The sequence below is a fragment of the Eublepharis macularius genome, chromosome 15 (genome assembly GCF_028583425.1).
Source record: "Eublepharis macularius isolate TG4126 chromosome 15, MPM_Emac_v1.0, whole genome shotgun sequence".
Lineage (NCBI taxonomy): Eukaryota > Metazoa > Chordata > Lepidosauria > Squamata > Eublepharidae > Eublepharis > Eublepharis macularius.
In genome coordinates, this window is record NC_072804.1 from 13,021,725 (window position 1) to 13,046,967 (window position 25,243).

Genomic DNA, 25,243 nt, shown 5'->3' on the forward strand with positions numbered 1-25,243 from the left:
TAGTCTAACACAGAGAAGTTAGCCGTGTTAGTCTGTGGTAGCAAAATCAAAAAGAGTCCAGTAGCACCTTTAAGACTAACCAATTTTATTTTAGCATAAGCTTTCGAGAATCAAGTTCTCTTCGTCAGATGCCTGATACAGAGACTGTATCAGGCATCTGACGAAGAGAACTTGATTCTCGAAAGCTTATGCTAAAATAAAATTGGTTAGTCTTAAAGGTGCTACTGGACTCTTTTTGATAGTCTAACACAGTAAGTATAAGGTAAGTCCGTAATCAGTCTCTAACGTAAGTTTGTATGTTACTTTTGAATAGACAGAAGATGTACGCCAGCAAGGTAGGTTGGCGTGTCATCAGTAGAGCAAAACTTCAATATCAAGAATGGACTGACAGACCAAAGTTCCAACATGCAGGTGTTGGCAACGAGCCTGCCAGCTTGTAATCCTGCTCGTTTCGAAACTGCGGCTACATGCTGCTTCCTTTACCAAATACTGCAAAGAAAAAATCATTCCTAGAGGACTTAGAATGCACAAACCTTCTGGGATGTACAAAAAACGACGGGCAGCCATATTAAACAAGTGTTCTCTTGACTTGATGTTACTATTAATAGACCGCATTGTTAATGAGAAAGACCAAATTTCTATTGAAATTGAGCAAATGAAGGAACAGTTAAAGGGACTCCATACAGAGGAAGTATTTACCACTAGGACTAATGGCTTCAAGTGGAGGAGTGGGGAATCAAACCCGGTTCTCCAGATTAGAGTCCTGCACTCTAAACCACTACACCAAACTGGCTCTCTTATAAGAAAAAGCCAACATGTGTTCACTTAACAAATGAAACTAAAGACTAGTTCCTGGATAAATGTAGGGATTCAATCACACAGTCAGCTGTACATGCGCTGAATGTAACATGAGAATTACTCAATACATGAATAATGGAAAATCAAGTATATACACAAGATTGTACATGTATTCACAAATGAACAGGACTTGAGCATCATATCTACAGGCTTAATCATCTGCACAGTTAAGCATGATCATGCGAAGGGCATGTATAAAACTATTTAAAGACTTGGATAGGCCCAGCAGAAGGCTTTGTTGAAATGATGCTGCCAACTGTTTTGCTGTGATACTTTGCAAAAAACAGCCATGAAAATGTAATGTGTATAGAATGTATTATAGAGCTTTCCTGTGGAAGAATGTCTTGTTATTTATGTTAAACTGTACAACTGCCAGTTGATTCCTTTTTATTTATGAAAGGATGCCAGATCATTTATTTTGTTTGAAATGTAGCCATTTTCTTCTGACTCTACAGCCTCGAAAATTTAATGGCTGTCTATCTACGTTTATTATTGTATCCCGAATTCAATGGCACCTTCATTTTTCAACTAGAGGTGAAGCAGACATGGTCAGTATGTGAACATGCCATTTTCAACTGCAGCGATCTCGTATGAGCTGAGCCTTGAAGCACCTAGCCATCATCTGACTCAAGAACACCAAACAGCTTTGTGGCTGCATAGTAGGGTTGATAAGAGTATATTTTCCTTTGGCCTTGTAGCAGCCTTTGCATTAGGGATGACAGAGCTCTCCTTGGCATCTCTGGAAGATTTGGGGAGGTGGAGTCCAGTGTGGCAAAAAACCAGAAGTGACATTATGACATCAGGGATGACACTCTAGGATTCACCAAAAACTCTATGGTTAAACCATAAAGTTTTAAAGTGTCACCCTCGAAGTTAGCTCTGTTTTTTTCTGGAAATGAAGTCACTCACTGGCAACACATCCACCCAATTCTCCCCAATTTTCCCCCATCAGCCTTTGAGTAGCCAGAGGCAATGAAGGATGTCTCCCACCATATGCACCTCTACTTTGCACTAGGTTGAATAAGTTCTTCCTCACAGTCATGGATGATTGAGTCAGGTAACTAAATAACATGGTGGGTATATGCAAAAAAAAGCACGTGCAAAAATAATGCCTATAACATGCACATAGGCAAATATTAAATAGGCTCTTAAAACAATGTCCATTAAGTAGGGAGGAGGTTTGAGAAGCAAACCTCCTCTTGTTTTATTGCAAATTGATTAAAAAAACCTGTGATCTTGGTCACAAGAGCTTAATAGCTCCTATATTCATTTGCCTAAATACGACACTCTAAACACTACACCACGCTAGTTACATCTCTTCTGTTGTCATGCAGGCAAAGATCTCTGACAGCTGACACTTCAACTGCCCCCTTCAGTATTCTCTTGTTCCTTTGGCTCCTGCTGACAGTTCCAGGGTTCATTGTTTCTTGGCATGCAGCTATGGTTGTCAACCCCCAGGTAGAGCCTGGAGTTCTCCCAGAATCTCCAGACTATAGAGATTAATTCCCCTGGAGGTGGCAGTTTTGGAGGGTGGACTGTGTGGAATCAAATCCCTGCTGAGCTCTTCGGAATTAAATCCTCTCCCCAAACTCTGCCCTCTGCAATATCCACCTTCAAATCTCCAGGAATTTCCCAAGCTGGAGATGGCAACCCTACATGCAGCTCACACATGCATGACAAGGCACAGGAAGCTTGGGCTCCATTCAGAAATTTGATGAAATGGCCTTTCTGTTTTTCAAGACAGGGAATGAAAAGTGGCATGCATGAATTCGTTCTAGAGACTTCCGGTAAAGATGGTGGCGTGACCAGAAACAATCGTATGCCGCTCCTGTCTCTTTTGTGTGCTAGTCTGCATTTATTCAGTGATAAGGGAAGAGAGCGTTATTGGTTGGATATACCATTTCTTTGGGTTTATGTTCAACATATGGAATGTTAAGGACATGAGAGATGCTATCAAATGCAAAAATGTTATCTCCAAATTGAAAAATCTTAACGCTGACATGACATTTCTACAAGAAACTCATAATGGCAAATGATAAAAACAAGTTGTGTAGAGACTGGATTGGAGAGGCATACGTTACAGAAATGTCCACTCAATCTAAGGGTGTGGCTATATTAATACATGAGTGTATCACCCTTTGGGCTGCAGGGGGAAGGCAGGGAGATCCATCTCTACCACTGCTTTCTGCTGGCGCTACCTGAACACAACCAATCACACCAACACAACGGTTTGCACATCTAAGCACGTTTGCTTGTATCACAAACCTGCAAATAGGAACATAAGGGGAAAACCAATTTTAATGCACTAAAGAAATTGTAATAGAAATGTTAGTGTTGTGCCCCCCCAATGACCTTTGCTCTAAGCGTATTTAACTAACGAGTATGTATAATGAGCACTAATGACTTGATAGCTGGAAGCTACAAACTACTGAACACAATTTGGGAGGGAGCTGGGGAAGATGCTTGTCAGCTGGCGTGCAGGAACCCTTATTTGTCTTTTTTATTTTTCATTTTATCGCTACCCCACTTTTCCTCCCAATTGAAATCCAAAGTGGCTTTTTGCATTCCCATAAAGACATGGAGCTACATTCTCCTGAGACAAGCCACTGGTCTGTCGAGGTCAGCACTGTCTACTCTAACTGGCAGCCACTGTCTAGTGCCTTAGGGAGAGGTCTTCCACATCACCTTTCCCCGGATGCTTTGCACTGGAGATGCCGGGGACTGAAGCCGGGACCTTCTGCGAGCAAAGCTGATACTGTGCTGTTGAGCCACGGCCCCATCCCCGATCCCGAGAAGCGGACTTTGCGAGGGGCGCTATGTGCTGCTTATGGGGAGCAGGGGGTGTGACACTGATTTAAATCCTAGCACTGCCTGCCTGTTGTTCTAAGCTCAATGTATATATTTATAAACAAATGTTTGTAAAGTATCCCAAGTTTTCAACGCCCTTTCCTCACATAGGAAATGTACTCTGTGAACAGCTGCCCCTGAAACTTTCTATTTCTCCATGAAATAGATAGAAATATTTACATATGTATAGGAAAAAGCAGTAAAAGTCCCAAAAGAATGCATGTTTTTGTAGGAGTCCTGGAAATCCTTTTGCTACATAGTTTGTCTTTATCCTTTTTAAAAACATTCTGCATTATTCTGAGCAGTCTAAAAGCAGAAGTTGGGAAGCTGCACATGCCTCAGAGAAGATATATATGATTTAGATGACTGAAACGTTTTCTAGGAGACCTGCACCTCCCACGGGAAGAAAATGATCTTTTCAATTTCCTCTGCAAATAAAATTAGTATGAGGGTGAGTCATTAGGAATGCCTCAAAACTATGGTTGAAATGATGCACATAACTTTGGAAACTTCAGTGACTAGTAATAGAAATTCTGGCTATTTGAGCTAATGTAAATCTTACTCGTCCTCGTCCGGTGAAAGCTAGTTAGTCCGCCTGAACCTATGTATTTATACTCAGAAATGGAATTCAAGGGGATAGTTCCAGGTAAACATGTGGAGCACTTTAGCCTAAGTTCCAGCGAAAGCAGAGGAACTTCAGTTAACCACAACTAACTTGCTTCATGAAATTAATTTTAGCTGGATTGGTGCCCACATGTGTAAGCACAGCCTTTAACCAAGCGAACTGGGGAGATTCTGAGGTTTGCCATGGTGCATACAGAGTGTCCTATAAATTCTTTTAAAGTTTGAATCCCCCAAAGATCCACGCCTGTTATGTTGCGAAAGGACATTCAGGAGAACTTCAGGATGGTAAAGCAATGAATGAAAACAACTTTTTTTTTACAATGGTACAGAGGCGAGCATTAAAATTCCTTGGCTGTTTTATAGCAATGAGGTGAAGCAAAGAGAAGTTGCCTAGGAAAATCTCCTGGCTTGAGAAAGACATTCCTTCGTTTCCTTTTCAAGGTTTGTAAAATCCCCTGGATAGAAAAACACTCGAGTGCAGCCAAAAGCCTCTCTGTACTTGGCAAAGCCCAAAGCTCCAAATTTACAGAACGTGTGAGTTCACTTGGAAAGGACCTCAATACTCCTATCTGAATCATCAGAAAGCAAATAAAATAAGACCCAAGCAAATAAAACTGATTGCGCACTCAGAAACAAATCCAGCACTCTGGTTTGGCTGTGGTTCTCTTTTTGTTAGTTTTACTGGCAGTGCAGTTTGGAAAAGACTGAGAGATCCCCTCTTCCCCTTACCAGCCCCCTCCATGAGTACAGAGGACAAGTCGATGCTTTAGAGCAATTCTGCAGTTCACTTTGCCGGCACATATCACTGTATCTGACAGCGAATGATGTCTCCCCCCCCCGCTTCTCCCCAGGTCCTGTGCTTTCCAGGGGTGCATGAGCGTGTTTCAGATTGAGACCGTGGCATGGGGGGTGGGGGTGGGATGGGATTTAGACTTCCCCAGACACCACTTTCCAACTGGAAATGTTATTTGTGCCACGGTAGAAATGTAATGTTTAGCTACTCAATAATACATAAGCAGATCCCAATGAAGCAAAAAGTGCCCCCCTCGAATCATTTCAGATAGAAAATAGGCTGTAGGGATAATGGCATATGCTCCTGCTCTCTGCATTCCATGGTCCTTCCCTGAATTGGGCTCATATGCTTAGGAAACACAGAACTTCAGAACAGAACGGTGAACTGAATCCTGAGATGTTCCCAGGAAAAATGTAACGTGTGATTAGGTTGGCTTCCTCAGGTTTAATCCTGGCGGTAGAGAGGGAGCGAAGGGGCAGCGCACAGCAGATGGTGGGGTGCAACCTAGTGATATTTTGTGAGTTAGGAAAGAACCACGCTGTGTCAGGAGTCCATGCCTGATGGATCGTAGACATCAACATCCTGCCCATATTATCTATACGACTTCTCACACCTGGTATAACTTTTTCCTATAACCATTTCGGTAAACAGCCTCTCCTGGCTCATATAAACTGTACTGAAACCTGCCAAGGGTAAACCTTAATAAAATAAAAGACTTTCATGTGTATTATTCTACTTGCAGACTACTGGCTGCTCAGACTGACAACCGGGGCAATCAACCTGGTGTGACTGTCTCACGGAGTTCTGAAGTAATGCCATATACATACAAGCCCTGATAGGCAGAAAGCGAGTTTCAGCATAAACCAGAAACTCCTCAAGGAAGGAATGAGAACCTTAAAACAGGCCTTGACAAATTTTTCGTGGGTCTATGCCATACACCAGCATCCTCAGGGAGTTTTGGAGGGCAGGGCACAGTGAGCGGTATGTTGTGTGGTATCACTTCTGGTTATATTGTAAAGTGTCCAGTAGCACCTTTAAGACTAACCAACTTTATTGTAGCATAAGCTTTCAAGAGCCAAGCCACAGCTCTCTTTGTCAGATGCACCGTCAGCTTTGTGTTGGATCCGGCCAGCACAATGGTGTGACATCACTTCTGATACATAACTGGTCACAACATGCACTTTCCCGTTATTCTGCTCCCAGTACCCCATCAAGCAGTACTTGAGCCCCTTGCCTTTCCCTTATCACGGAGAGGGATATGGACTATTGGGAAGCGCCAGAGGTGATCAGGAGGGGGCAACTGACGTTGATAACGAGTGATTCCGCACACGTTGGATAATGCACTTCCAATCCTCTTTATAGATCATTTGGAACGGATTTTTTCGTGTGCGGAACAAAAAATCCACCTCAAATGATTGATAAAGTGCATTGAAAGTGCATTATCCAACGTGTGCGGAATCATGTGAGTACACAGTTCTGGGCAAGGCTTTTATACTCTATTTCTGCAACAGGGATTTCTCCTTCTTTAACACGCCCCTCATATTTAAATTTTCTGTACAATCCCTAGCCTATGTAAGTTAAGCTTACATATAAACATGCAATGACAAGAACATCTTACTATATAATTGAGTATGCGTATTCAAGATGACTCACTTCCTACCCTGGTGCACCAGAGGGTGCTGCCGTGGAGGGAAGCTCAGGCAAGGCACCATATCCCTCCAGAAACATGCCATGACAGGAAGCTGGGATCTGGAGTGAAGGAGGTGGCAATGCCCACCCCTGCCTTAACCCAGCTGGTATTAGGAGCGGAGCAGGAGGCAATGCCAGCTCCCCCTTCAGCCAGCTGTGATCAGGAGCGGAAAAAGTGGCAATGCCCACCCCCTTCACCTGGCTGTGATCAGGAGTGGAGCAGGTGGCAATGCCCGCCCCGCTCCTTCACCTGGCTGGGATCAGGCACAGAGCAGGAGGCAATGCCCTTCTTCCCTTCACCCAGCCAGGATAAGGAGTGGAACAGGTGGCAATGCCTGCCCCCTTCAACGTACCAGAATAAGGCACTGAGCAGGTGGCAATGCCCGCCCCATCTTCACACTGCTGGAATCAGGCACCAAGCAGGCAGCAATGCCTGCCCCCCTTCAACATGCCAGAATCAGGAGCAGAGCAGGCGGCAAGGCCCGCACTCCCTTCACCCAGCTGGGATCAGGAGTGGAGCAGGTAGCAAAGCCCGCCACCCACCTTCGCGTGTTGGGATCAGGTGCGGAGGAGGCAATGCCCATTCCTCCCTTCACTCAGTGGGGAGAAGGTGGCAATACGCATCCCCCTTCACTCAGCTTGGATCAGGCTCAGAGAAGGTGGCAATGCCAGCTCCCCCTTCACCCAGCTGTAATCAGGTACAGAGCAGGAGGCAATGTCTATTTCCCCTTCACCCAGCTGGTGATCAGGAGCGGAGCAGGTAGCAATGTCCACTCCCCTTTACCTGGCCTGTATCAGACGTGGAGCAGCTAGTAAAGCCCACCACCCCTTCACGTGGCTGGTGATCAGGAGTGGAGCAGGTAGCAATGCCCACCCCCCTTTACCTGGCCTGTATCAGACGTGGAGCAGCTAGTAAAGCCCACCACCCCTTCACGTGGCTGGTGATCAGGAGCGGAGCAGGTAGCAATGCCCACCCCCCTTTACCTGGCCTGTATCAGACGTGGAGCAGCTAGTAAAGCCCACCACCCCTTCACGTGGCTGGTGATCAGGAGCGGAGCAGGTAGCAATGCCCACCCCCCTTTACCCGGCCTGTATCAGATGTGGAGCAGCTAGCAAAGCCTACCGCCCCTTCACATGGCCGAGATCAGGCATGGACCAGGTGGCAATGCCCACCCACCCCTCCTTCACAGGCCAGGATCAGTGACGGAGGAGGGAATGTCTACCTGCCTATCCTCCCCTTTCTAGAGCCCGTTGTATTTTTCCCCACAACGGGTTTTGTTGCTAGTGTGAAATAATAAACAAGCTTTGTGTTGCATCCAGCCATCTTTTTTGTTCAATCTAGGGTCTAAGCCAATTCCCCTCATTATAGTACACACAAATCAAATGCTTGCAAAGTGTCTTTTTGTTGGTCTTCTTCCCTTTTTCATCAGTAGAAAAACTGGTTGGATCCAACCCTTTGTAATTCCACTAAGAACTACTGGTGCTACAATAAAATCATGTTGGAAACCACTAGGCACCTGGGCAAGCTGGCACCTGGGATTTGTTTAACTCCACCTTAAAACTTTTGCCCAGAAATGTGAAAATTTCACTTCACCTTTACCCTACATTTCAACCCATAATATTTGAGCAACTGATTTCCTTCTAAGGATCTTGATAGTTGGGATCATGAAAGCACTGTCTAGCTGTGGCAGCAAGGCATGGTTTCTGCGCATTTTCAGCATGTATGTGCCTTTCAAATGCAGCAGAAATACTGGGGTGGATCCAACCATCCTTCAAGTAGCCTTCTTCCAGCCTAAGGAATCTTCCTCCAACTTAAACGGCTCTTCCTCCTATGGAAGAAAGATTCTTATACTGGAGGAAGGCTTCTAACTTGAGCCAAAGGGAAAGGTGGAGGTATTAATATTTTAATAAATAAATAAACTTTGCTCAGTGGAATAGTAGGATAGGAGCAGAATCCACCCATGGCAATGCAAGAAATCAGTCCATGTGCTGAAATTCAACTGATTCCAGAGTGATGTCCAAAGAGATATCCAAATGCAGCTAGTGAAATGCTATTACTATTTGGAGAAGCTCAAGCAGAAGTTTCTCCTCGATCAAAACTCGAAGACATACAGCAACATCCAAAGCAGCATCATAGCCTTCTAAGTCTTTGGAACTCATTGGGCTTAGAATGGTTTACTTTGCTTGGAACTGCACTATGAAACTCCTTGCAGGTGTAACAAACTGAATTTGTACAAATCCAGACCGATTAGCTAGAACTAGCCAGAAAGTCAAGGATTTGAATGTAGAGCCTGACTTTTGTATTTTTTTTCACTGGTGCCTACAACTTTGGTTCTATCTTAGCCCAGTATCTCTGCCCCCACACCTGCTGTTTCTTAAAAAAGCTGCTGAGACAATGTTTCCCAATACTGGGCTGATCTTGTTAGCAAACATGTTATTGAACTCAAGTGGAGGCTAGCCAAGGGCACACACACCTGCTTTTTGTTTACGTCAGTCTGCGTAGTGGTTTAATTGATGTCAGACTGACGGTGCACAGTTCTGGGAAAAATGGCAGTTAATCATTGCTAGAGGGCAATGGGAAAAGGCTTCCCTAAGCGATTATGGGCTAACAAAACAAATACAAACTGAAGGGGGTCTTTTTTTGGTTTAAAAAGTTTAAACTATCGAGTGGCTTTTGCAGATATGAGCTCAGTTTATCTTGTCCTTGGGATGAATAACCGCGCAGCATTTTTTTCTCCAATTCACCAGCAGTTGCTGGATCTGGTCTCACTAAAAGTTCTGTGCCCACCCCTCCCCCAGAAACCCACCTCCTTTGCAAACCTATCTATGAACAGTTTCAGAAGCACACATGATGCCTAGCCCACCAGTCAAGATCCACTTTCCAAGCCCTGCTTTCTGTGTTCCCACCATTTCTATCTAACTGGTACCCCTACCCTACCACTCCACTGAGTAACATTGGAAGCCTCCTTCCAACCTAAGGAGCCCTCCTCCAATGTAAAAAGTTGTTCCCTGGAAGAAGGATGGATTCACTCCCGCGTTATCCCAGAGCACTTACGGTCCATGGAACCAAAGCCCTTACTGTAAGAGAGGGTGAACTTTATTACAAAACTTGACCCCCCAACCCCGCCAAAAGGTAACTTGTGTAGCAGCAGCAGATTCTTATGGCCCCTGGGCTGCAATCTAGAAACAAGAGCGGTCCCAAACTTACAAAAGCTGGTTAGCTTCCTTCAGATCCAAGGCTAATGGACTTCAAAAATGGCTTACTAAGATTCCTGTAAATAACCACACCAAGATCCCAGGAATAAAAGACAAAGTTGTAATGCAATCACACAGAAGACCAGACCACCAGATATGAATTAACACCATTGGTTCAACACTTTATTGAACAGAGTGCTCACATACCAGAGTAAATCTTTCTGCCCAACTTCTAGCATTACAAAATCAGAATTCAAACACAGACGAAACATTCTCATCAACACAAAATAGATCCATTTGCTTCTCCTCACTTTTTGCTATGAGAAAGCATCGTCTCAAAGTGCTTAACCACAGAATATTGACTTCGAAGCAAACACCAGCAAATTGCAGGTCGAGTCACTTCCCAGTACACCAACTTTGCTTCAGAGCCAAGTTCATATTAGTAAGATTCATTCTGTTTTTATTTAAGAGACAGAGATCAGTCAGAGAATTCTGCATCCAGTTTGAATGGAAACAGACTTACACACAAAAATGCACCGTTTTTATCCTTTGCAGATGCTCAGCTAGTCAGTGCACAGTTATAGAAACACCAGCTGCAGCATTTACTCTGATCTTGTCCAGTTTATAAAAGCCAATCCTCTTCCATTTCTCCAGTGAAAAAAATATTCATCTGCTTTGAAGAAAATATTCAGTGCCATTTGCTACACAACTACTGGATAACTCATAAGTTGATGCCACAAAACAAATCTATTTTGCCAGTAAGTTCTGCATTATCTTCATGGACTAAATGAGCCTGGCGCATCGTTGCTGGAATAAGGAAAAAGCAGCCATCCTCAAGGTCACACCTCGAGAAGCCTTTACTTTCTTCCGAATGGATCAGACCATACTTTTAATCCTACGGGTTTAAAAAAAGCACAGATTTTAGAAGATTGCTGGAATTTTCAAATGATGAGTTTGGCTTGGAGCCCACAGTAAACCTCTACTAATGGAAGGCAGTTCTATCAACAGAATGGGACTTCCTCATCTCCCCCACCCACTGCAACTCAAGATGTCACCCAAAACTCTGCTCCCAGCGTACAGAAGACCCCTATGAACTGCATGACGGGAGAATCAGAGGTTTGCGGCAGGAAGAAGGCAATCAGTGAAGATTACTCCGCTCGCAAAGATTTACCATGGGATCCAAATCACTGTCGCTCTCATATAGCAGGAAGCACAAAAGCTGCATGTGTATTTTCTATATCCTAAATTTTCGGTATGAACCCAAGATGCCATATATATTGAACAATCCAACAAGCACACGTCCTAAAGTGGTTGCGCACACATTTTTTTCAGTTTAAACTCTGAAATTTGGGGAGCAATTCTGTCAGTCTTGTTGTGTGTAGAACAGGGTATGGAGGCACCCCATAAAAATGACTACTGTGGGTTGATATTGGGTTGGTATTGCACAATACTGTGGTCCTCCCATAGACTTGATTACAAGGTCTTCTATTTCTCCTCTATGCAACTGTATTCTTGCCTTCACCAGCAGCAATGGCCAAGATGCAAACCAGATGCAACCAAGCAAAGTAAGAGAGAAACCTCCCAGCATCTACAGAGCAGCTCAGCATGCTTACCACCTGGGCAGCCATCAGAGGACAGCAACGCGGGATGGCAAACGGTCTGCCCCCAGCTGAGCTGGAACGGCTACAACCTGCTTCTCGGAATGGAACCCAGCTAGAACCTACGGAAGGCCCAACTGTCAAGCTAGCAATTTTTTGAAAGCAATAAATTAGTTCCTGTATAAACTTAGCTACGGGAGGCATTGAAGGAGAAACCTAGTAAGAGCAACCATGGAATATTCCTGATTTCCAGAATGCTTGGCTTATAGGAAAATTTTCTGGGGAGAGTTATGAACAAATGCCAATGCCACAAGGAACAAATTATGGAACAAATAAAATTAGATTTCTATGGCATAAGGAAATCAGTACCTCTCTAAAATTTTCTACTCAGCGACTGTTTGCAAAAATATTGGATTTAAGACCATTGGCCTACAGCAAATCATTCTGTTGGTACACACCCAATACTACTACTTCAATGTTAAAAAGGTGCAGAGTGGTGCAGAGTGGTAAGCTGCAGTACTGCAGCCCAAGCTCTGCTCATGACCTGAGTTCGAACCTGGTGGAAGCCGGGTTCAGGTAGCCGGCTCAAGGTTGACTCAGCCTTCCATCCTTCCGAGGTCAGTAAAATGAGTACCCAGGTTCCTGGGGGGGGGGGGTAAAGTGTGGGTGACTGGGGAAGGCAACGGCAAACCACCCCGTAACAAAAAGTCTGCCAAGAAAACGTCGTGATGCGACGTCCCCCCATCATGGGTCCGTCATGACTCGGTGCTTGCCCAGGGTCATTTACCTTTTACTTTACCTTTTACTTCAAAGTTATTAATTCAAATTTGACTGTTTCCGGAAATATAACAATAAAACTCACAAATATTCTAAATGCTGTTCAAAAGGCAAAAGGGGCCAGTTTTTACAAAACTGAGTATGAGTGCCTGATGAGAAAGTGTGTGTGCTGCGGGTCAGGTGTCAGTGGCTCGTGCATAACTTGTTTGCCTCGTTTCTCCTCCAAATGCATTATCAGCGCTGTCCCCGACCGAGGCGCACAACAAGACTCAAACCGCATGCCAAGTACCCTTTATTTTTGACCTTTGTGTGCAGGGCTGCCGTTCAAAGCTGTCCAGAAGCTGCAGTTGGTACAGAATGCTGCGGCCAGAGTGAAAGGGTCCCAGGGACCCCATCACTCCGGTCTTGTTCCACTGGCTCCCAATTTCCTTCTGGGCTCAATTCAAGGTGCTGGCCCTGACCTTCAAAGCTCTATAAGGCTCAAGGCCAACGTACCTTAAAGACTGCCTTCTCCCCTATGAACCCCCCCCCATTCACTCCCGTCACCTCCAGAGGCCCTGCCTTGGACACCCTTGCCATCTGAGGTCAGGCAGGTGGCAAGTTGAGCAAAGGGCCTTCTCAGTCGTGGCGCTGGAACTCTGGGACTCCCACCCCAGGGGATTCCTCTGTCTCCCTCAATCATTGTCTTCTGCCAGCAGATGAAGACTTTTTGGGTTTTATTTGGCACACCTCCAGTAACTCTTCCCAAGACCACCTCCCCAATTGTGTTGTGTTCATATATTTATATGTTTTTATTAAATTGTTCAAATATTTCAAATCCTGCTTTCATGTTTTTTTAAAAAATGTTGTTTTGATGTTTGCTGCCTTGTGGACCTACCTGGATGGAAAGGCAGCACAGAAATGTTTTAAATAAATATTCATAATCTATGTGCAAAATATCTCACTGGAAACAGGCCCAATAGCTTTCCTTAAAGAAACCCCTTTAGAGGCATTTTTAAAAGTGCACTGCGGCATATTTTGGACAGGATCCGAAACAGATTGGACTGGACCGAGCCATTCTCCAAGCTTCCTCCAACGTAAGCAGCTCTTCTTCCAATGAGAACTACTTACCCTGGAGGAAGGCTCCTTAGGCTAAAGAGAGGCTTCAAACTTTGCTTGGTAGAATGGTAGGATGGGGCAGGATCTACCCAATGCCTGCTCAGGATCAGACTGTTCAGAGTAAGGGCAACATTATTCACATAAACACGCCCCCCCACCACCACCAAGTGAGTATTCAGAAATACCTGCAGGTTGAATGTCTTCTTGGATAATACCGGCTCGATTTATTGATTGCTCCTTTTCTGAGAGACACAGAAATGCTGAGGTCAATCTCTTAATTCAGCAAACTTGCTCACAAAGATACAGTGAAGAACAGAAGATTATTGCAAACCAAAGCCTGCTCAAAACAGACATCTCAATTAGTTCTCCCAAACAATATATTAGCTAGAAGGTGGAAGGTGTGTCTAGAAAGTCAGCAACAGAACATGTTGCCAGAGTTACTTGCCTCCAGGAGCCCCTCTTCCCCACGTTTCTAAGCAAGTCACTATTCCCAAACTGTCTCCTCTGAAGGCAGCTAATTTGGGGTTTGCTCTCTGCATTCAGAATAACTAAGGGATCTAATTGCATGCACTGTGGAGTCTCAGGAAGATGAGAGAAGAAGAGCAAAAATCATCGCTAGAATCCAGGGGTCAGCACAAGAACAACTCTGTGGAATCGGCCCAGAGGTCCATCTAGTCCAGCGTCCCGTATCACACAGTGGACAACTAGTTCCTGTAGAGAGCTAACAACAGGGCTCAGATGCCGAGGTCTTTCCCTGGTATTGCCCCCCGGCACTGGCATTCAGAGGGTACATCTGCAAGGACTGCACTCTGGTGCAAACTGCTCAAAGCAACTGGTTGGACCTAGGAAAGAAGTCTAAATAGGCAGCTGCAGCAACCGTTTCCCTGTCTGAAGACAAAAGTGGAGCGCATCCCCCAGGAACCACAAACCAAACACGGCAACTGCCAAGCTCCTGAAACCAGGACCATAAACAGCCACTCCCCACGTGGCCTGTACTGAAGAAGAAGCGCCGAAAGGCAGGAAAAGCTTCGCAGAACTTGGGTCTCTGGGGGTAAGCATGGCCAACAGACAAAGATGGGCAGGCAGGCTAGTGACCTTCATGGACTTATTTGCAAGGTTGTTTTAAACCAACAGACTGCCGGGCCATCCCTACGGACACTTTACTCCCCAGCTGCAGCTCTTTTGAACACGTGTTCCAGACTTTTCAATGGACAACTCAAAAGATGAATGTTTAGCTATCTAAAATTTTATGTAGTATCTTCAGTATTTTCTGTTGATCAAATGAATGTGGGGGAAATCAATACTGTACAACAGCCGGTATTACTCCGTGGACCAGGGAAATCTCTAAAACCAGAATAAGCAAAATTATGCTCCCTCTGCTGGTACTAAATGAGAAAATAATGAATTCAGTGAAGAAAACAATGAATTTGGATATACCTATCTGAAGAAGCAAACTGTGACTCACAAGAGCTCATACTGAAACAAAATGTTAGTCTTTAATGTGCCAATGAAGTTTCCCTTTATTTTAAAACATTTCCAGACCAGAGCTGCAATCTTACCATGGATCAAATATGCAAAACATGCACATCTGCACACATGCATTTGGGATACCGGTCACGAACGCCATTATATATATTTGGGGGCCAAATGAAAGACTGCCCAGGATCCCCTTTCTGTGCCATGCTGGACTGTCCAGGCAACAGAAGTGTCCCCCTACTCCCAATCTGGAAACAAAGCAGTGGAGCAAAGGAAAGACGGAATCACTACTGCACGAAGAAATAAACATTAGCTCATTTGCTATTTTATGCCCTGGCTTCTTTTAACAGCAGTTTATTATTGAGGAATTTTTACGTTTTTGTAGTTATATCATACTATTTTGTGACTTTCCAGCAAGTCTCTGGAAATGTCTGAGGGGGGGCACAATATAAATGTTCTCAATAATAATAAATATGTGGACGGTGCGGAAGAGTCACCTTCCTCAACATATCTAAATACAGTTGTAATCTCAGCTTTACCTACCTCAAAGGACTGTTGTAGGGATGACTAGGGGAACTCCTTGGAGGGAAGTGCAGGATACAAATTTAGTGGACAGATATGTACAAAACAAGCACGTGCCCACCCCCACACACCACAATTAAATGGTTGTATCTGTCTTTTCTTTTATGACACTTTTCTGTGAGTAAATCTCACTGAACATAAGAGAGATGTACTTCCAAACAGATCTGCATATATCTGGACAGGATCGTTCTTTGAGCTGAAAAGTACCCAAGTCCTAATCTCACCTCAGCCGTGACTTCAGCAGCTTTCTTTAGGCAAGTCACTCTCTCTGCTTCAGCCGCCACATCTGCAACAATAATACTGACCAATTCCAGATGGGGAGATATATTACTTGGAATTAACTACTTCACTGGAAGAATTTCAGCTGAAGACTCCCAAAGAGAAGCTTCTGAACAACATCAGAAAATGTGCATTAGTTTTACAAATGAAACTGGGGACCGGTAGTATTGGATAAATTTCTATTTGTTTACTTCATTTATAACTCACCTTTCCCCCCAATATGGACCCATCTTTCTCCTCTCCTCCATTTTATCCTCTCAACAACCCCATCAGGTAGGTGAGGCTGAGAGTATGTGACTTGCCCAAAGTCACCTAGCAAGCTTTCATGGCAGAGTGGGGATCCAAACCTGGGATTCCTAGATCCTAGTCCAATACTCTAACCACTACAACAGGCTGGCAATCTGTGGGGTTAAAATCCCATGTTCAGCTGTATGCGCATTGAATGTCATGTTAGAATGACTCAACATCATTAGTAGGATATAATGCCATACAGTCCTGCTCCCAAGGCAACCATTTTTCTAGGAGAATTGATCTTTGTTGTCTGGAGAACAATTGCAATTCCGTATCTCCAGGCTTCACCTGGAAGTTAGCAACCAACACATTTATTACAGCATAAGCTTCTCTGAGCCAGAGTCTACTTTGTCAGGTGGTCAGCACTGTCGTTTCTTTTGTTAATACTGACCAATTTTAGTGTCATAAAAATAAATAGGAATCCATGGTCATTTTTAGAGATGATAAAATTTTATTCCAGCATATGGTTTTCCGGACCAAAGCCCATTTCCACATTCATCTGACCAAGTGGGCTCTAGCCCCCCCCCCCCCCCGCCACCGGTATACTAAAATAAATTTAATCTAATATATTGATCTTTGCATCTGTCGAAGCGGGCTCTAGGCCACCAAAGTTTATGGTGGAATAAAATCCTGTTAGCTGTTAAGGTCTGCTCTAGTTATTTTTCCTGCAACCAAACGGGGGTTATTTATTACTGCAAGGATTCGAAGACCACATCTAAAACCAAAGGCTCATTTCTTTCAGATTTCTACACTCCTAACCCTACAGCCTCGCTTATAAACAATGGAGAATTATGTTAACTCTTTGGGGCTCCTACTTTGGGGTGGGGGGGGGGGAGAGGTGTGATGTAAACGAAGTCAAATAAAGCCAGCAGAAGTCCCATCCTGTTGACGGTATTGATTGAACACGACAACCCGCCTCGAGTCTCAATGAGGCAAATTAAAACTACATTCAATAAGCAAAAGAACAAGTGTCCAGGAGCACCTATAAGAGCAACCAAATGTGTGGCGGGGCGTGAGCTTTCGTGAGTCACAGCTCACTTCTTCAGATACCCCTACTTGTTTATCTGAAGTCTCTGGGCTGTGTCTGAAGAAGAGAGCTGTGGCCCACAGAAGCTCACGCCCCACCAGAACTGCTGTTGGGCTCTTTTCCCCAAACGCGGCCACCCATCCTGGCCAGGCCATAAACACGCTGCTGCTGCTGCTGCGGGAGCCCCGGAACACGCGGCCCAGGCGCGGCCCTCCCCGGCCGGGGGCGAGGCGCACGGAACGGCCCTGTGGGCGAGGGAGCCGCGGGGGGGCAGCCTCGCCGCGGGGCTCCCCGGGCCAGCCGACACGCAGCGGGGGGCCGCGAAGGGCGCCGCGTCACGTGAGCACAGGGGCCCCTGGGGGGGGAGGGGGTCCGCGCGTGCGCAGCTGCCGCCGGGCCTTACTGTACTGGTCCACGAACATCAGCGGCCGGAAATAGATGGGGTAGAAGGCCGCGCCCATCGCGGCCACGAACCCGCCGAAGATCAGGGCCGTCCGAAAGACGCGCGCCATCGGAGGGACGCGGAGCGGAGGGGACGGCGCGACCTCTGCGGCACGGATGGCTTCTCTGTCCGCTTCCGGGGTCAGGAAGCAAGAGCAGAAGCGAAACGCTTCCGGTGTAGAGCCCGTGTCTCTTTCCTGCCCGCAGGGGGAGACCGCCTGAGCCGGGGGGGGGGCTCTCTAAACGTTACCCAGCACAGGCGCTTCAACCCGGGTCTGCGCTTACGCGCGTCCGTCGCGCCACCCAACTCCCGAGTTGCGTGTTTCCGAGCATGCGTGATACTGTTTTTTGGGGGCGGGCGGGTGCTGTGCCTCCTCGTGGCCACCAGATGGCGCACGTGCCCGCGCTCTGTCGCCTCCGCGCTGAGAAGCGGCCCTTGGGCGGCTGCCTGCGGAGCAGCGGCGGTGACCGCGCCCTTCCGAGCGCCGGGCGCAACGCGCGCCTCCGGGAGGGTCTTCGTAATTGGACTGGGAGAGCATCCGCTTTTCAACATGTCGCGCCATGGAAAGAGCAGTTCTTGATTGCTTTGTAACGTTGATTCATTAACTCTGTCATGTTCAGTGGTCAACGTTGATTATTTATTTTATTTATGTCATTTCTAGTCTGTCATTCTCGCTGAGACTCAAGGCGGATTACAGAGTGTGAGACTAGGACAGTCAACAATATGAAGGACATTTCCATAAACGATGCCATAGGGTTAATAAATACAAGTTTACAAATACGTTACAAAGAATCTAATACAGCATTGAAGAACTGCTGAAACAGCATAATTCTAGGACTGACCTTAGACAAGACATACTAAAACTAAGGACAGCGATTGCCCATAGACAATACATGATTGCCAATAGAGAATTCATGATTGCCAGTAGGGAATAATGGAGAAGACACTTGTGCGTAGGAAATAATGGACACAGCAACTGCCCGTAGGGAATAATGGAAAGCATCTTTGACCATAGGTAATACTGGAAATCATGATTGCCCTAGGGAATAATGGAAAGTACACTTGACCATAGGGAAAAATCGGGACACCGATTGCACATAGGTAAAAATGGAAATCACACTTACCCATAGGGAATAATGGGGACAGGGATTGCCATGGGGAGTAATGGAAACCACGGTTGCTCATAGGGAATAATGGAAAGCACACTTGCCCTTAGGGAATAATGGGGACAGCAATTTCCCTTAGGGGATAATGGAAAGCACGTTTGCCCACAGGGAATAATGGACACAGCAATTGCCCATACAGTATAATGGAAGGCATGCTTGTCCTTAAGGAATAATTGATAAGGTTAATTTTGTAATAAAATTGTGAAGATGGTGTGAGAGTGCTACAAGGTTAAATATCTCATCCATTCCATTTTCTTTTCCCATTTCTTCTTGTATGACATATTTTGTACCTGTTTTAGATTGCGTGGACGGTCAGTTGCCATATGTCTGTGTGAACTATCTACTGATATAGTGGACTGCAAGTATTTATATACCTTCATTGGATCTTTATGAGAGTCCAAATCACTTTTCATTTTTGTAAAAACCTGCTTCATACTTCCCACGAAAGGTCTTCTAGAACCCTTCCTATTACCATGACTGGAAGGTTGATGCAATGTTTCATCACCCAAAGAGTGAACAATGTACAGCGTTCTCTGGTCTCTGCACTCCCTCAGACAGCAAGTGTTTCTTGAAACAAGGCAGTGAATCCATCCAGGACCCTTTTGGGTTCGTAAGGCAGTAGTACCTTTTCAATACAGCTGGAGGGTGCAGACGTTGCTTATGGAAATTTGAACCCCTTGCTAGCCATCATAGAATCATAGAGTTGGAAGGGGGCCATACAGACCATCTAGTCCAACCCCCTGCCCAGTGCAGGATCAGCCTAAAGCATCTCTGACGAATATTCATCCAGCCTCTTCTTGAAAACTGCCAGTGAGGGGGAGCTCACCACCTCCCTAGGCAGCTGGTTCCACTTTTGAACTACTCTGACCGTGAAAAAGTTTTTCCTAATATCCAGCCAGTACCTTTGTGCATGTAATTTAAGCCCATTGCTTCGGGTCCTACCCTCTGCTGCCAACTGGAACAGCTCTTTGCCCTCCTCCAAATGACAGCCTTTCAAATATTTAAAGAGAGCAATCATGTCCCCCCTCAACCTCCTCTTCTCCAAACATTCCCAAGGCCCTCAGCCTTTCCTCGTAGGGCTCAGTCTCCAGACCCCTGATCATCCTCGTCGCTCTCCTCTGCACCCTCTCAATTTTGGCCACATCCTTTTTGAAGTGAGGCCTCCAGAACTGCACACAATACTCAAGGTGCAGCCTGACCAAGGCAGTATAGAGAGGGGCTATGACCTCCTGCGATTTCGACGCTATGGCCCCTTTGATACAACCAGTCGATGTATTAGTCAAATCAATAATCATGCTGATGTTCAAGAACAGACGAGGAGGAACGGTATACAAACACCTCCCTTCAGTAGCACTGGTGGTAATGAGATAATTTTACTTTCATCCAAGTTTTCCTTTCTGAGAATTCCTAGCACTTCTTCTGTGGGAAGATCAGTTGGGCGACCTGTCATATATGGATTGTTACTTGAACACTTATCTGTAGAGATGGACACGAACAGGAAAAAAAACCCAAACACAATGTTCGTTGTTCTTTGCCATCCACAAACAGGGATTCATGAACATCGAGGACCATGACCTGTTCATGAACATGTTTGTAGTTGGAGGTTCCTGAGAGCCAGAACGGCCCCCTTGGGACTTAGCTGAACTTGAGCCGGGAAAGGCATGATCCATGGGTCTTCCCCTTTCCTGTCATTTTCTCTTCACAGTGGCAAAAACAGGACTGTCTGCTGGAAGCTACTTTGAGGGGTTACAAACTGACCTTCCCAATGTCCAATGTCCACCAAATTTGCAGGGGACATAGCCTCACTGTCCTCTAAAGACCCCCCAGGTTTCAGAGAGATTGCACCCCGGGAATGGCATGATCCATGGGTCCCCCCCCCTTCCTATCCTTTTTTCTTCACAGTGGCAAGAAGTGGACTGTCTGCTGGAAGCTACTTCGAGGGGTTACAAGCCAGAAGGAAAGCCAAAAGGAGTTCAGACAGAGTTCAGACAGTCCATGCCTACGTTGCCAAGGGAATTTATTTATTTATTTAATCATATTTGTATTCTGCCCTCCCCGCTAGCAGGGAAGGTGCCAGAATATCTGGCTTTACGAACGGCTGACAAACATCATGAACAGGGCTTGGAATGAACACATGTTCGCCGGGAATGGGACCTCATGAACAGCTTGCTCGCGAACAGCGGATTGGGCTGTTTGTGGCTTTTGTTTGTTTGTTTTGCTGTTCATGCCCATCTCTACTTATCTGTATCCTGGCCGTCTGCCATGTTGATGGTCCAGGGCCTGCTTCACAGCTCCTTCTGAACTGGAGACACGAGGACCAGCCAGTAGAAGGAACAGAGCAGTGAAGTTAAGGATTATGCAGGAGTATGCGCGGTCTGGACACGTAACTACAAAAGTCTACATGGGCAGAAAGAGCAGGTGCATGACTTGCTCCTGGTTAGCAGCAAACACCACAAGGAGAGTGAGCAAAAAAGAAACTCAGGAGAGAAACTTTTAGCTCTCAGTTAGTCGGTAGGCAACAACACCTCATACCCCTCTTTGCTAGCTGTAGGAGAACGGTACCAGTTAGTTGCTAGGTAACAATATCCTATACCCCTCATGGCTAGCTGCTGGAGAATCTAACAGAACTTTACCTTCTGAAAAACTCTTCTGTTCTGCACTGTGATCTGCTGCTATTGCTTTCCCAACAGGAGGAACTTCCTTGAGCAGTTAGAGGGTTGGTTGATGTTCTGTTACGGGAAATATGCTATGAACTATTGTCAGTTTGATGAAGTTCCCCTATTGAAATGTATTGCTATTTTGACATGGCCCCTCAATGCAAAGCAGTTGCTTCAGGTTACTTCAAGTTTCGCTTTCTATATGTTGTGTGCTGAATCATAGTAATGTTCACCTAACACCCAGAAAAGGTCCAAGTTTCTAATAGTTTCTTGGAATTAGAGGTGCCATATTGCCAAGTTAGCCATGCATCACCCACATTCTAGCCATTATTCCCTATGGGCAATCACTGGGGCAATCACTGCCCCATTATTCCCTATGGGCAATCGCTGTCCCCATTATTCCCTTTGGGAAATCGTGATTTCCATTATTCCCTATAGTCAATCACTGTGCCCATTATTCCATACGGGCAAGCATGTTTTCCATTATTCCCTATGGGCAATCGCTGTCCCCATTATTCCTTATGGGCAAGCATTCTTTCCAGTATTCCCTATTAGCAACAAAGCCTGTTGTGGGGAAAAATACAATGGGCTCTATAAAGGGCAGGGCAGGCAGTCGGGCATTCCTCCTCCTCCGTGACTGATCCTGGCTGGATGAAGGGGGGGGTGGACATTACCTGTTGATCTGCACCTGATTCTGGGGTGTGTGTGTGTGAAGGAAGGGTGGCCATTGTCTCCTCCTCTGCACCCAATCGCAGCCAGGTTAAGGCATTGTATCATGCTCCACTCCCAATCCTGGATGGGTTAAAAGGTGCAGGCTTTGCCACCTGCCCCACTCCTTATCCCAGCTGGGTGAAGGGGGGTGGGCATTGCCACCGGCTCCACTCCAGGTTAGGCCTGAAGATCTCCCTGAATTACAACTGATCTGCAGTTTCCCCAGAGAACATGGATGCACAGGAGGGTGCACACTATGGCATCACATGCCTACTGAGGTGGCTCTCCTACCCAAACCCTGCCTGCTTCAGGCATGATCCTCAAGTCTGCTGAAGACTGCTGGCGATAGCACTCCAACTGCCATCCCCATGGCAACTTCTAGAACCTTCCTGGACATTGTGATTCACCTCAAGCATTCCATGGAGGGAGGCATCTGAAATCCTTCTCTCCACAGAGCCAAACCGGATGGTTCCAGTGAGTGGCCAAACCTATCTTTAGAGATACCCAAATTGGGATATTGTAACCAGCTCTATGGGGGACTGGGTTTTTGAGTGTCCAGAAATGACATCTGGTCCAGAGCATGGCTCTCTGCCTTTTAATAGAGGCAGGATGTGAGGATAATCTTCTACTCCTACAATAACATTTTTATAGGTTCCTAGCTTGTTTCTGCTCCCAAGTGTCAACCTCCAGGTTAGGCCTGGAGATCTCCTGGAATTACCACTGATCTGCAGTTCCCCCAGGGAACATGGATGCACAGGACGGTGCACACTGTGGCATCATGTGCCTGCTGAGGTCCCTCTCTTCCCCAAACCCTGCCTTCCCCAGGCTCCATCCCCAAATCTGCATGAATGTCCCAATCCATATTTGGTACCCCGGTGTCTCGATTGTGCTGGATCTGGAGCCCCAGGATTTTGGGATGTTCATGAGTTACTTCTTGCTCTTAAAGAGACGTAAGAGGTGACCTCCGAGGACTTGAGAGAGAAGTGAAATCCCATCACCCTTCTCCATCAACACTGCCCTTCTGGTCCATCTTTGTTTCCCCCATCATGGCTCCACTTTCACCCTTTCTGTTCCCTTCTTCCCCTCTCCGGCTTTGGCTCCCCATCTTTCCCTTCCTCCTGATGGCTCCTCCTTCTCTTTCCTTCCACCATCATCCAAATATTTTCTACTGACTGACGGATGTGGTGGATTCAGCCAGGGTGGGGACCAGCTTTGCCCCATGTTTTCTCTACAGCTGCCCCAAACTCGTCAGTCAGCAGAGAAATGGAGGTGCCTTGTGGTGGTTAGTCAGGTGCTGACTTTCAGGCTGAGGTGAAAGCCCAGAAAGGAGGGAGAATGGGTCCAACTGGAAAGATCTTTGGTGCCCATGGTGGTCCCCATGCCACACTTCTGATCTCCCTGCTTTTAAAGTCTTTCTTTCCACTCACAATCTAAGCCCACATTTTTTGCCTCCATTGACTCTCCAGATCTTTTACTACCTGTGCCATCACTGAAGATTGCTGGAAATAGCTCTCCAACTGCTATCACTATGGCAACTTCTAGAACCTTCCTGGACATTGTGATGCTCCCTGAACATTCCATAGAGGGAGGCATCTGAAGCCAGCACAGATAGTCAGCCTGACTCGGTTCACAGATCATATCCATGCCACAGATTTGACCAAAACTATTGGTTTCCAGAACATGTGGCACCAGAAGAGGAAAGGGACACCGCAAGTGACAAGCTCTTGTCGAACAATGAAGAAGAGCCGAAATTGCCGACGGGAATTGGCGGAGACTTGCTGTGAAGGGCACCAGCCGGCGGGTCGCAGAAGTCCCAATGCTGCAGATGGTGAGACCTAAGGGAGCATTGTTTTTCATAGTGGTCACCTTGTTAAACCCCCGGAGAGGCATGAACATCAGGGCCTTGATTGACTTGGGGTGCAGCAGAAACTTGATTGCCCCTGCGCTTGTGATGGGGTTGGGCCTAGAGGAGATGAAGCTACCTGAGCTTCTGGTGTTTGAACAGAGGGACAGGATGGTGAAGAAGAGGATTCCCCCTAGTTATGAAACCGAGACCACCCTAGTGGGGATAGGGGGACATTGGGAGGAAAGCACTTTGGTGGTCAGCCTGGCCACCAAGTTCCCTCTGCTGTTGGGAAGCCCCCTGCCAGCGGCCATGCCTTTGGAGGTGCCTGCTTTTCCACCAAAGAGCTTCATAGTGGTGATTTATTATTTTCAGGTGTTATCTGTGTTGCGACTCCTGAGGAAGACGTTTTGAAACAAGTTCTTTGCCTGGCTCCTTGTAGAGTCGCTGGGGTCTTGTGCCCCCAGGCTTTCTTCCTGACACCTGTAAAAAAAGAACATAAGTACCTTTAATATGCAAACAATTTCATGACTTTATATGTAGCACTCACCTTGTACTCCCTTACCTTGGTTGGTTGTATTGGTCGCCGCTGCCTGTTCTGATTGTATTACTATGGTACTGTAGCATGTTGCACTTTGACTATACATTTGTTGTTACTTTTTCAATAACACTTTATACTATTTTTTCACTGTGTTGCCCTCATATATATTGCTTGTTGGGAGTAAGATGGCTGTGGGACCACGATCCCGACATGAAATTGAGGACAAGGGAGCTGCGTTTCCCTTCTGAAGCTTGCCAAAAACATGTACGGGACGTCAAGTGGGGCCAAGTCCCTCCCCCCTCCCAGAGACAGTGTGTTTGACTATGGAGGAGAGGGAGAGCATCCCTCCAGAGTACCAGGTAGAAGCAGTGCTCAGATGGGAAACCCCTAAAACATGGCAGCAGCTACAGGCATTCTTGGGGTTTGCTAACTTCTACTGACCCTTCGTACAATTTTTTGCTCAAGTTGCCTTGCCGCTTACAGACTTACTAAAAACCAAGGAGAAAAGCACTGGAAAAGTGAAACTGAGCACTAAACTAGCCTGATCTAGGGAGTGCCAAGGGGCCTCTGAGGAGTTAAAAACTCGCTTCACCTCCGAACCTGTGTTGTGCCATCCCAATGAGAGCCGCCCATTCGTGATACAGGTGGATGCGAGCGATGTCGCTATGGGAGGCGTCCTCCTGCAGAGTGGGAAGAGAAAATTAAGGCGGAACTAGAAAAGGAGGGGTGGGGGAGAGAATTGGCCTGAG

At 46.1% G+C, this 25,243-nt stretch overlaps 1 protein-coding gene across 2 annotated transcripts; it reads right to left on the reverse strand.

Moving 5' to 3' along the window:
- Positions 1-10,163: 10,163 nt before the first annotated feature.
- On the reverse strand, positions 10,164-17,819 carry SMIM20 (small integral membrane protein 20). Of its 2 annotated transcripts, none has more exons than XM_054999621.1 (3): positions 17,538-17,819; positions 13,665-13,721; positions 10,164-10,901 (listed from the first exon to the last, which is right to left on the reverse strand). In XM_054999621.1, the coding sequence occupies exons 1-3, from the start codon at positions 17,644-17,646 to the stop codon at positions 10,864-10,866; spliced, it is 204 nt and encodes a 67-aa protein (XP_054855596.1). In that variant the 5' UTR covers positions 17,647-17,819; the 3' UTR covers positions 10,164-10,863. The 2 variants fall into 2 exon arrangements, with proteins under 2 accessions (XP_054855596.1, XP_054855597.1); XM_054999622.1 differs by having other exon boundaries at positions 10,868-10,901; positions 17,555-17,819.
- Positions 17,820-25,243: the final 7,424 nt, after the last annotated feature.